The 13,672-nt window shown below is 34.0% G+C and overlaps 1 protein-coding gene across 1 annotated transcript in view; it reads left to right on the top strand.

Annotated features, from left to right (window-relative positions):
* The window catches only part of GRIK2 (glutamate ionotropic receptor kainate type subunit 2), a 377,958-nt gene that overhangs the window by 120,685 nt on the left and 243,601 nt on the right, over positions 1-13,672 (top strand). The window contains exon 4 of the mRNA XM_035320853.1: positions 12,351-12,532. Coding sequence (XP_035176744.1) covers positions 12,351-12,532 — 182 coding nt within the window. The remainder of the gene's footprint in view (positions 1-12,350; positions 12,533-13,672) is intronic.

Genomic DNA, 13,672 nt, shown 5'->3' with positions numbered 1-13,672 from the left:
TGTTGAACGTTTGATGATGAATACAATAATGAGACAATAAAGGTCTCTTGGCAACTGTTGGTTTGTTTTATTGACTTTCAATAGTATTTAAGAAGCTATCAACTGACCTGAACCTTTTTTTGCTTTAGACTCCAACTAATTCTGTTGGCAGAAATTCTAGTTGTAATGGCATTCACTTTCTTCAGTTGTATTCAGTATATTTTTCTGTTTGTACTTCCACAATAATATTTTTTTTCATACCCAAGCATTGCTTGACTATCAGAAATATTACAAAAACCTCTCGTGTATGGGCATAGGTTTAGTGTAGGGGAAGTGGATGAAAGGTCTTGAAAAGGAAAACAACCAGAAAAACCTATCCTGTGTTTTATGGCATAGTTAATGGGACATTAAAATTATTTAGCTAGAAACATTTAGGTTGAAATGAAAGAACAGATGTCCTTGAAAGGCTGTGGAATCGCCATCTTAAAAGTTTTATTTTCATTTTTATTTTATTTTATTTTATTTTATTTTATTTTATTTTATTTTATTTTATTTTATTTTTTTCCTTCCCCTGAGTGGCAAAAAGAAAGAAAAAGACAAGCAATTGTGACCACCTAAGGTCACTACTAGGATAATTTCCACTGCTACTCTGATGATTCTTCTGACTTGAGTGAAGCTGGTGCTGACTGATGTCTATACTGAATGTGCAGATATACCATGATATAAATTACTACTAAGTAACTGTGATCACATAGTGATTCCTCCGATTGGACTTATATGAGCTGTCTGTAAGATAAAAACTATACCTATGTGGATTTTTGTGTATATTGTCTTTTGTCTTGTGCAATTTTATATAACATTTATTCTACCTCTTTGAAGCACATGCAGAATTTGAAGTACTGGTTGTACTTGGTACTGGTTGTATCCTGTCTGGAAATAAGTAAGCTCAAGGATTCAGAGTGGGACAGGATAGCTTAGCACAGCATATTTAATGTAAGTGTTTTTGTGCATTTCAATTTGTACATTATAATCAGTTATTCTATTTTTGAAATATATTTTTAATGGAGTGAACTGAATGAATATCTAAAAGAGAGAGAGATTTGCCATGGGGAACAAAGGGGAGTTCAGGCTTCTCATGCATAACAGCTGGAATGACATGCAATTCTGCTCCACATCTGCTGAGCCACTGAGTCAGACAAGGACTCCATTTGCATAAAGACACCCCCAATTTAATGGAAACTTCTCATTGAGAACAAGGGCTTTGTAGTCCTTCCATAATAAACTCAGATTTGGTAGGGCTGTAATAATTAATATTGCTAATAATTTTGATCTGTTTTTAGAGAATAAGGAAATATTTTCCAGACTGATTACATATTGCATCGTATCTTTTCAGTACAGAGTGTTTCAAGTGCTGCGCACAGTAATTTCATGTGAAAATATAATTAGTAAGTCTGTGCTAAACCTAATTGTGGCATTTGAATTTAGCTGATTACTTAGTATGGTGTATTTCTTTTTTAAGAAAGTTCCTGTATCATTGGTTCAGTAAAGATTAAAAATATATTTTCTGGTGCTACATAAAAATATCAGAGGTAAGGAGGATTTTGTGAAGTTAATATTTCACTTTCAAATTCTTCTTACATTTTGGAAGTTAAGAATTGCTCCAGCTATTGTCTGAAGAGAAAGAAGTTAAATTCACTTATTCTTTTTGGTAAATGGACATCTAGTTGTTCTTTGAGAATAATTCTATAGATATTTAAATTAAGTGTTTGAAAAGAAAATAAACTGTCATCATGTTAAACATAATGCAAAAGTCCAGCTCATCTTTCAGGAAAACATGTACCAGATGCTCCCCCTTCTTTGGCCAGGAATTGACTTTGGACTTACAGCAACAAGATGCAGTATTTGTCTTAATATAAAAAGAAAAATAAAGTACGTTATAGAATTTTTCTACAAACCTAAGGAACACAAGTGGAGGCCATATTTCCAGAAATTGGACTGTCAGTGAACACACTCTAAATTATATTTGTGGGTTTGAATAAACTTAAGAATTTAAATAATATAAAATTGGCTAGGGAATTTATGATCAAAATTATTATTGCTTTCTTTCTTGAACACTGGTACATTTTATTCAGTATTTTCAAATAGAGAAAATATGTGAAAAGCAAATCAATTTAACTGAAAAATGAAAACAGGAAGATGGAGACATAATCTCACATTTTGCATGTGGCATAATTATAAACATCTCAGATTTACCCAAATTTAACTATGTTTCAACCTCTACAACACACGTTTTCTCTCTGGTTGGAGGAACACTGTGAAATGCACTTGCGATGTCAAGCCCTTTGTGAATTGCTCTACATCAGTCTCAGATAAAATGGATTATTTGATCTTCATTCCTAGAGTGCACTTTTATCAAGTTTTGTAGTGCAAAAAAACCTTCCTGCTTTTGTTTCCAAGAATAAATGTGCTTACCTAGCATAATTCCAGTTTAGTGTTCATTTGTGCTTCTTTTCAAACCAAGTCTATCCCAATTTCTAGTAGATATTATTTCTTATTTAGTTTGTTATAGTTTGGTGCATTAGTGATATTTCTATGGTACGGCTGGAAATTGCTTAACTTACCCTTCTGCTTCATTTTACACTGACTCTGACAGCTTTGATAAAAGTTATTTTGTCCTTTGACTGTAGTAGATCTCTTTTGCTCTTCATCCTCAACTGCACTACTCATAGATGTCAGCCACTTGAGATATCATACTTCCCCATATTATAAGGATTTTTTTGAATTACCCAGTACTGTTAATTGTCATTGCTGTCATTATCATCACACTGAAAATAAAGCTTTCAGAATGTGTTCATTTCACAACTACAAAACCAAGTAACAATGGTATTTCAAATCAGTCATATCAGCCACATCTCTAGAGAAATGCCATATGTATTGCTGGATAGCAACATGAGAAAAAACATGGCAAATCTAAAATAAAAGTCAATGCTTTCTTCATTTTCAACATTTTCTTCAATGATATATATTTTTTGCTTTTATTTTCACACACTAAGTGTAGAAGTGAGGGAAGGAATGGACGGTCCCCTGTTTTTAACTGCTGTATGCTGCAGCTGATAAGTACTCTGGAGGGTAAGAAAAAAATAAATAAATCATTTTCTTCATCTTCTTTCAGTGACCAAGAACTTTCTATGAACTTAACTCTGAACTTGAACAGTGCATTGATTCCCTCCTGTGGAAGTGTGTGTGATGGGGTATAAGGCTTTTTCACCATGGTGCTGAAAAGTCATTAGAACAGAATTGTTACTGGAAAGAGGCTGAATTGGAATCAGCTATTTGAAACTAGCTATAAAACATATGTATTCATACACATGCTCTGAAATGCACATTTTAGGAAAACAATAAATCTGATTATTGTATTGTACTTCAGTTGCGTCTGGTTATGCTCAAACAGCAATAAAGTACATTTAACATTCAAATGTAAGATCCAAGACACAGAAAAACTAAGTGGTGTGTGAAGTATTACAGTGGAACTCTGACTGCTGGAGTTAACCTAGATCCCTGGTTTACTTATTAAGTGATTTTTAACCCTAAAATTACCGAACTAGGCAGCTAAACTGAAAAGTGTTTTGTGATTACTGGCATGGCTCCATCCAAGAGAAAACTTTTGAAAAATGTTTTCACTTGAAAGTAGAATAACTTTTATTTGTCCTGTCATACTGGATGACCAAAACAAACAAACAAAAAAACAGTTTTTCAGTGTTACTAAAACTTTTCTAGTAGTATGCTCAAAAGTAACATAAATGGTTTGATTTTGAGGGGGGACCTAGGAAGAGCCAGGAGCTGGACTTGATGATGATTGTGGGTCCCTTCCAACTCGGGATATTCTATGATTCTGTGATTTTCTATCAAATACCTCCCCTCCAAAGGACAACTAAAACAAACAAACAAACAAAAAAAACAAGTTATTAATAAACTGCTGAATTGGAAGCACTGTACCTTCTTTAAATGTGTTTGTATAACTGAAAGACCATATATGGGGAGAGTGAAGCTTGGATTGAATTAATCAGCATATGAGAAAACATGTCAACATAGTTTAAGTGTAATTAGATTTACGCACGGGAGTTCTTCTGCAACTCTGAAGAAGACTTGGGGCTGATAGATCACCTGGGGGCTTTGATAAGAAGATCACTTGGGGGCTTTGATACAAGAAGCTCAGCACTATAGAGCCGAGAACATCTAAACTTTTTCTCCCAGAAGGAAATGTTGTTTTAATCCAAAGAGACCTCCAGAGTTCATTCTGGCACATACTAATATTATCATGGATTACTAGTGCATCTTGGCTTGCCCTAATAAATCGAATTTCTAAATTTTCAGCTGAAGTTAATCTAAACAGAACAGCCATACTCGTTGAGAAAGGGCTTGTTAAATACAATTTACTTCAGCAAGACAGCTACTGAAATCAGTTACAGATACATTTTTCTTTTTCCTGATATAGTACTATAGTGCTAAAATATATAGCACACGTGCATAATATTCTGATTGTTCTAATGCTTCAACTATAAGACTGAAAAATAATTCTAAAATGTTCAACTCTAAAGCTGTTAATAAGGACCAGTATTAATTATGTTTACAGTATGGAGATACACTTCTCTGGATTATGTATCTCTAGATTTTTCCTGTAAAGCTTATTCTCCATTAAGGACACATTACACCATTTTGATACTGTATTTAAGTAGGTTTAAATATAACTGATGACAAATTTAAGGTTGTTTTACTCTTCTAGCATGGGGTAAAGTGATCTTAATGTAGTAAAAAGGCTAAATACGAGTAAATGAGACTGTATAATATAAATAAATCAAAATGTCTTTTCCTTTCATTTGTATTTTCTCCATATTTTTCTTAATTATTTTTTTTTCTGTATTATGCTGTTATATCCAAAGAACAGAGAATAGTCCACTGTAGTCCTGCTAGCAGGTGTAATTCTTTTTTTTTTTTTTTTTTTTTTTTTAATCCTTTCACTAGAGGTTTTTTTGTTGTTGTTGTTGTTTGTTTGTTCTAAATAGAGCTTGAAGACATTATAACTAATCTTGAGAGTTCATGGGTAATCTTTTAAAGATGTTCAATAATATCTGTGAATCACTTTATAGCAGTGAAACTGTTCAGGTGGATTTGAAGCATGTTACCAATGACCAAGAAATTGGCATTCTCCTCCCTCCTATCCATACCTGTTTCAAAGTCCAATACACAATGATTTTTCTGAGATATAATCATAAAAATTGGCAGCGGGGCATCTTGAGAGAAAGAGGTGCGAGAGGAAACAACTTGCTTAAAATAGAGAAAATATTCTGGTAGCTCAACTAAGCAATTAATTTTCGACTTTTTGAGATTCTGAAGATAGGAGTAGCCTTTAAAAGAGCATTACTGTTCTTTTGTACAGAAAAAGGTTCATCTGTTCAGACTACTGCAAAGCGCATTTGCTTGTATTCTTCCTGTACAGCACAAAGGCAGCATTAACGGAAATGATAAATAGTTTGATGAGCAGGCCAGGTGGCATAGCAATGGCTTGCAAGACTGCTGAGCTGGAGACACAGGTTTTAAAACAAACTTGGGGCTCTTGCTTCCTGAACTGGTTGAAGTTGAACATGTCTAGGAGGTAATGTGATTGATCTCTTTGGAGGAAGATGCCAGCTGGAGAGCTCACAAACTGTTCCTTCAGGATTCTCCTTAAAGATGAATTGATGGCAGCTTCTGAAAAGAGTTACTCACACCGCATTCTTCCCAGCCATTCAGAGGTAAGACTCTATCACAGTGGCTGCTTAAAGAAGGGATTGAGAGTTTAAAGGGAGAGGAAAAAGGTGTCCCTGGTGAAAGAAACTGCAGGAAGTACATTCCCAAAATACAGCAACAATTTCTATACTGTTAAAAAGTAGATTTGCTTAGGAGCCTGTCCACACAATTTTAATTATTGTTATTAATTACACTGGGTTCCTGTAATACTAATAAGATAAGAGGTTTGCATTTCATCTGAGGGCTATATTTTATTTTATATTATAAAACAACTGTATTGAAAGTATTTCAGGCTAAAATAGATATTTCCTAAAATCATGGTGAAACTAAGGACTTATTTTGTCCTTAGTTTCACTATCCTTGTAGTTCTCATGTGATGTTTCTCCATTCTTTGGAGGCACTGGTACTTCTTTTTCTGTGTACCTGCCTTTTTGAAACTGTCTGTTGCTTATCCAGAAACTGTTTTTCTCATTGTGTGGCAGCTCATAATTTGATCCTGAATAACCAAATTGTCCATTTCATTTAATGGGCAACAGAACTGAATATTAGTTTTGGATTAGCTCAAAAACTATATAATATCCACTCTCATTTGACCTAGAACTACTTTGGTTCCTAGCCATATGCAGAGAGTAAAAGTAGAATCCCAGAGAGGACTGAACAAAATAGGAAGAAGCAGTCCTCCTTGACTCTCAGGAGTCTGAATTATCCAAAAGGACCATACCAGCATGAGGGAAAAAAAAAAAAAAAAAAAAAAAAAAAAAAAAGTGGAAAATGCAGAAGAAATCTTGGCAAAATCTCAAAAAGAAAGCAGACAATTTGTCTGACATTGCCTCATGTATTCAGTACTATATGCTAAATAGACTAAATAAGCTAGAGCTCCAGTTGTTACTGAAAGACATTAACTCTACTGAAGAAACTCATAAATGTATGATGTCTTACAGCTGTTGAATATTGAGCTGGAAAAACAGAGAGTTACTATAAGGATAGTGGCAGAATTTATTTGTATCATATATGGGTCACCTGCTTATTTATGAAGCATGTATTCTTTTGATATTATTGATAGCACCAGTTCTAAGATTTTTCTGGATTTCTGGGTGCAGAGGGGAAAAAGAGAAGGTAAGTGACAGTCAGGAGTTAGTCAACAGTCTGATCCAGGTGCTGTTTTTCACATGCAGGACCATGTTCTTTTATGTTATCTTTTCAGTGCTTCTGTTTTCCTTTAGTAATGAATAATTCCCCTCTGCTCAATATCTGCTCAAAAAGTTTAGCCAGTCTCAGTTCTCAGCACTGCCTGAGTGAGGACATGAAGCTTCACAGCACTTCACCCATCGGAGCTCTTACCTAGAAATAAAAGCACCAGACACGGGTATGTTCATCATGATCTGGATTTTGTTTTGTGAGGCATTCCTCTGTAGTGAGTGGCAGTGGTCATGGCACAGTGTCACCATCACTGTGTCTGTCCCACCATGTGCTGTGCACAGGGGGCCTGCAATGAAGGCAACTGCCCTGCCTTGACCAAGTGTTTTGCTTTTTGACAACCTGCCCAAGGGAGCCTCACAAGCTGGAGCTGTTGAATTTGTGCCAGCATGGATTTGTTGATTAAAGTGTGGAGGAGGATGAACAAATACTCCTTGTAGCAGATGGTCCAGTGAACTACCAAAGTTGGTAGACTGGAATATGTTTTGTGCCCTGACTAATTAATTTGAACTTAATAAATATTACTAGTGTCAGGAATTGCAATGAAAAATGTATGTCAAAGTCCTAAGAATGGAAGAATGTGTTAACTGTAACTATTACTAGAATTAAATATGCTTAAACGCTGTGAGCAAGAATACTACGTCCCAAACTTTCTTTATCTTTAAAATATATTTTGAGAAAGTTCATTGGTTGCAGTTTGTGTCCAGACAGTTATGACGAAATAAATATTTGTGTTTTTTTTTTTTTTTTTTGCATTTGTTTTCATGCACCCCTGTGCATGCAAATGCAAACAAATACAATATTTGCATTTTTTTTTCATGCACCCCTGTTCTGCTCCAGCACTGAGGTCTGATCAGTGAACTACAGAGGTGTGCATTTGCAGGTTTTCTTCCACCCATTCTGATGTTCACATTTATCTGGTAGTTTCTGCTGATTCTGTACTGCTTTCCCAATGTGGTGCTTTGTTTATTGCTCATCACTTCTTTCTCAGATACATGGGTAACCTAGGAACCAGATACTATACTTATTAGAATGCTCTCCTTGATGGTATTTAATTGCTTTGGTAAATCTGTAGTCATTTGTCTTAAATTTTGATGGGATTTTTTTCTTCCTCTGGGGAAGCCTGATCATGGCAAGACCTAGGAAGAAGAGGACTTTTCTGTTTTTTAATTCTTGAATTGTCCAGTTAGGGTCTTGAGAAGAACTTGAAATGGTGTAATGCTTTGAAACACAACAAAGGTATTTTGGAAGAAACTATTTGAAGTGTTGACTCTCACCCACAGCAGTCTCTGTCAGCCATACAGTATATGTTATATTCACAGGAATATTGTAAGCTCCTGTATGCCATAAAACACTTCTCACCATTCAGTAACAGATCTTGGGCCTTACAGTAAAAGACCAAAGTTCTAAAAGGTAGCAATTGCATTGGTGCAAGAAACCGGGACATATCAAGTTATCTGTCAGTTTAGAATGTCCCACATTTATTTACTAAAATTTTGGAACTTTGGACTTGCAACAGAGAAAACTAGATGCCCTTTTCTCCTTCTTTCCATTCCATTTTAACATATTTTGACAATCTTAACCGTTTCTCCTGTCTTCAACTTGAGCAACAGATGTAACACCTTCAAGTATAAGTAAGACATACAAGTTAGGCATTTTGCCCTTCTAAATAAACGATGCTCTAAAGGAACAGCTTGCGGTCAAGAAAGAACAATCAGATTTCCTTTTGAAACCTTGGTATATGAAAAATACTGCATTTGCTACCTGTATAGAAAACTTAATCTTAATGAATCACTTCAGTAACTTATATAATCAATTTAATTTCATAGTTGTTTCCATAAACATAAGTTTTGTTCTGGAGTTGTTCCGATTCCAGATAACTGCACTGTGGAATAAAGCTACTTCTTTTGTCCTTTGCTGTTGAAAAGTGATTCAGTATAGAAATATGAGAACAAGGACTAAAGCCCAGGTGTTTCCTCTCTAAGATAGCTACCATAACCATCATAATAACAAGTGTCTGTTTGTCTTCCAGTAAGCAACTCCAGCTGCAGATTTTGATAACAGTGTACTTAAGAGTAGTCTACAATACTTTATTTATTCCTGGCCTCCTGAATAAATAAAATTTGATTCATTTGGGGAAAACAAAAAACAACAACAAAACACCACACATACACAAAAAAAAGAAAAATGTATTTAAGATTGCAGAGATCCTGAGGAAAAAATAATCATGCTGTTATCCAGCAACTGCGTGGTTGAGATGCAGTTTGAAATTTTCCTCATTTTGTACGGCTGCATATTTTATAACCACTGCTTTAATTTAAGACTCAAGCAATGATTCACTTCTGAATCTCCTATCTTCAATCTCTCGTAGCATATTTTGGCAATTAATATTTTTCAGATAACTTTCAATTTTTCTGTACATTCCATAGATCATATTTTTTGAGGAAAACAGTATAGATAATGTAACAATCCAGTTTCTTTATTTTTCCTAGTCTTAAGGAACTGGGAAAGGCTTAGGGACTATCCTAAGTGTTTTTGTTGGCATGTTGTTTTTGATAGGCTTAATAAGGACAGTGGCGTATGCTAGATTTTGTTTGTCAAAATTTTACTTTCAGTTTTTCTAGGTCATCAGAAAATGAAGGTAATTTGTAGTAGATGGATAAGCTTTTCAGCTAAAGAAAAAAACACCTCCTCAAGATGACTTTTAAGTGTATTTATTCAAGGTCATTTAGAAATCAAGTATTAAACCCATTTAAGCTTCCATTAAATACATTAATTCATTTTCTGTAATACCATTATGACATTTGAGGTAAATATGGCAAGTTTTTTATTTGAATTATAGTACTAATTACTACTATATATTAGTATATATAATATTAGTACTAATAGTACTAAAAGTACTATTTTCAAAACCATGTGGGCTCATAACTGCCATTTTCTCAGAGGTCGCATACATTCTAGCTATTACTTCTTTTTGTCTTAGCAAGCATGGAGCAGTTCTAGTCATGATAAAGTACTTCAGTTTCCGTATCTGTTCTACCCTCAGGATCTCTACTAGAGATAGCCAATTAGAAATTTCTGTGATTTTTTTATTGTTGTCTTTTATTTCATTTTCAAAGCAGGACAAACAAAAAATAAAGTAAGTAAAGCCAGACAAATCTGAAGTTACACATGCCAAATATAATGAAATATAAGTCAAAATTATTTTAGTTAAAAAGTTTCCAGTTGGCTTTTTCTAGCAAACAATTAATGGAACACATGGAATTATTTTTTTATCCCCTCTTGAGCTAAAACATTTTGCTCTAACCTTAAAATTTTGGCATACTGTTATGTAGAAAAAACACTGTCATTAATTAACATCGTACCCTTATAAGGAAGGTAATCAGCACATACTGATTTATTTTTTCACAATACTTGAAGTAATGAATATCCTATAGAAATATTTCATAGAAGATGGAAATTTGAAATATAATTTAGCTATTGGTAAGTTGTTTCAGTTTGAACAGTCTATGTGTGTGTGTGTGTGCTAGGAGTGTTACCAAAAAGAATGTGATGAATATGAGATATTGTATCCATTACACAGACCTGTGAGTGAAGAAAAAATTCTTAAATTGACTGCACAGCAAGATTGTCCTTAGGGAATTTCTACCCATCTATAGAGCTATGTTAGTACTCTGTTGCACTAGGAGCTGCTGTTTCTGCCCCATCATAAACCCCTCAAGCAAGAATGCATTTGTATAGACTGCTTAAAACTTTGTATGAATTCAGAATGCCCTACAGCCTTCCTCGCTCTGCCTCTGAACCTGAGAGATCTACTGGATTCCTCTGCTGGAACTCCACACCTGCAATCTTAGTTTAGAAAGGTTTTGTATAGTAAGCTATAATTTCTGTTCCAGTTAATTTGAGCAGCAACTGTTGAGAAGTAATGTAGATCTTTTGCAGAGTCAAAAAAGGAGGGATGATTAAATAGAGGTGACTGACATTATCTTTCAGATATATTCTCTACTGGTCTGATTCTGCTGGAAATGATTAAATTGTGATTTTTATGATTATGGAAATAATTAAATTGTGATTTAATTGTGATTTTTACAATCTAAAAGTGTCATAACAAAACACCACAGAAGTATTTTGTTGTTAAAATCTCTCAGTGTTATGTTGTTAAACACTATGTGTTGGAAAAAGACTATATACAAAACAGAAGTAAATCTTCTGTATAGAAGAGGTTATAAAAATTTCTTGTGGAGGCTGTAGTATACTTTCATGTTACAGTACATATTTTCCTGAAATCAAGACAGTTGATGTCTTGATATCAACTTTGACATCCAATTGTAACCAGGGAGAATATTTAGAAATAAAATGCTATATATATTTTTATACAATGTGCCTGTGATAAGTAAAAAATAATAATAAATTTCTATGAATATTTTTATGAAGTGCAGTGAGCTATTTCAAATTTTAGAAACACTTAATTTAGGCCATGACCCTGCTGTAAATGAAATCCTAAGCAGATATTCCATTTTTTGGCAGTCTGGTATATTATATGTGTTCAGGAAATGTAACGGTGAACAGTAAGCCAGTAAATATAGCATCTTCTAATGCAAGAAGGAAGTTAGCACAGCACAATATGTCTGTTTTCCTAATGTTAAAATAAACTGCTGCTTTGTAGGAGGCAGTTTTTACCCTGTCGTTCTAAGACAGTTCAACAACCTAGTATGTCACAGACCAGTCAATGATATGTACACCAAACCATGCACTGTTGTGCTGCTGATTTTTGGAAAAATGTTTCTGCATCTACTTCCATAGTAAAAGTTAATTAATTCAAAATGGCATTGTGAAGTATTGAAGAGGAATGCAATGACATAAGTCATTTAGTCATCGTCTTTTCTGCTGCGTATATATTTTGTTACCTGTATAAACAAAACAGAAAAATTCAGTTAGTACTGTCATACAGATTATCCAAGAATGTTCTACAATGCTGAAGTGATCCACAACTTTGTATGTAAACCTGATGGATTAGTTAGGAGACTGCCTAGTCAGATTACAAATTCTTAGTCTGAGGTATCACTTTAACTGAAGTAAAATAATTATATACATTCTTTGAAGAGGAATATCATAATTCCATTAAGGAAGATTTGTCTTTTGTAATGTAATCCTAACTGAGGCTGTTTACTGTCTGTTAATATTAAGGTAGAAGAAAGATGTGTGATAAGTACTGAGAGTGCAGATACTTTTTTTTTTTAAATACTTTTCTGTTTATCAGTGGCAGCATACTGAGAAGGGAGAGAAAATCAGAAAATTTCAAATGTCTGTAGTAAGTTGTCCTGCTAGCAAATCAGGTTCTTGTTTTAATAATTTTCTTTTCCTTTGACTCCTCTATTTTCTTTAAGGCCTTATTCGATTACAAGAGCTCATCAAGGCTCCGTCACGGTACAACCTGAGACTAAAAATCCGTCAGTTACCAGCTGACACGAAAGATGCAAAGCCATTGCTAAAGGAGATGAAAAGAGGCAAGGAATTCCATGTAATCTTTGACTGCAGCCATGAAATGGCAGCAGGCATCTTAAAACAGGTAATCCTCATTTTGCTTTAGATAGCCTAATCTTCTTCATCCCTAATAAATAAAAGTAATATCCAGTCTTAATGGCATTTAACAAGCAGTAGAAGTGCATGTTAGTTTTACTGAGGCCTAGCTGAAAATTAGTCAAGGCTTTCAGAGATAATTTTACTGGTGACTCTAATGGTAGCTGCTTTCATTATTATTATTATTATTATTATTATTATTTTTTAAAAGAAACAGATTGATTGTTCCATGTGTGGGGGAAAGGTATTTTACAATGCATTTCACAGAGGAAAGGTGCATCAGAAGATGTGTTGGTGTTACAACTATGAAGAGTTGGTATTTTGGGAAATTGATGAAAACCATGGTTTCAAATGCTTGTTTAGAGTTGTTTTGTAAAATGATTTTTATTATTATTATTTTTTTTTTTCAGTTGAAACTTCTAAGTTGTGAGCTTTTAATCAGGTAGTGATATTTGAATAGTATATTACCAAATGAACACATTGTGATCCACTGGAAGGATAAAACTAGCAGATATTTTTAGAACCATATTCTCCTACACTGCTATGAAGACTGTAAAGAATCTGAATACATTTGAATAGGTACTTTCAAGTGTTTTCAAGCTCTGTTGCATACAAGTAAGATGAGTAAGCAAGATATAGCAGAATCCCAAATACTTAGTCTTTATATTGCAGAATCAGAACCCAATGGTGTCTTCCAAGAAAAGGTGGTGATATAGTGGTATATGAAGGATGTAGCTCATAAAAAAGTTTACTGTAACCCTGAAGTATGCCTCCTTTAGCTTAGTGAGTGAGTGAGTGTGCTCCAAAGACTGGGAATTCCTCAGATGCTGTTTATCTTTTTTTTTTTTTTTTTTTAAATTGAGCTATAACTTGCAATAGTGAGAGGAAAAATACCTAAAACCAAACCATATTGTACATTTCTAATACACAGCTTTTAGTGACTTTAATTTATACTTATATTGTGTTTACTATCATACTATATGATTTAGTTTGAAAAACCAAGTAAATACAACTTCTAAGATTTGGAAAAAAAAAGTCTTTCATATAAAGGTACTTCGGGGTACTGTTTTGGGTACAATTAAACATGATAGTAAACATACATGCATACTATCATTTGTTACTTTATTGT

Source organism: Oxyura jamaicensis, chromosome 3 (assembly GCF_011077185.1).
Source record: "Oxyura jamaicensis isolate SHBP4307 breed ruddy duck chromosome 3, BPBGC_Ojam_1.0, whole genome shotgun sequence".
Classification (NCBI taxonomy): domain Eukaryota; kingdom Metazoa; phylum Chordata; class Aves; order Anseriformes; family Anatidae; genus Oxyura; species Oxyura jamaicensis.
The sequence above is the reverse complement of the archived record's forward strand: the minus strand, read 5'-3'. Positions and strand labels throughout refer to the sequence as shown.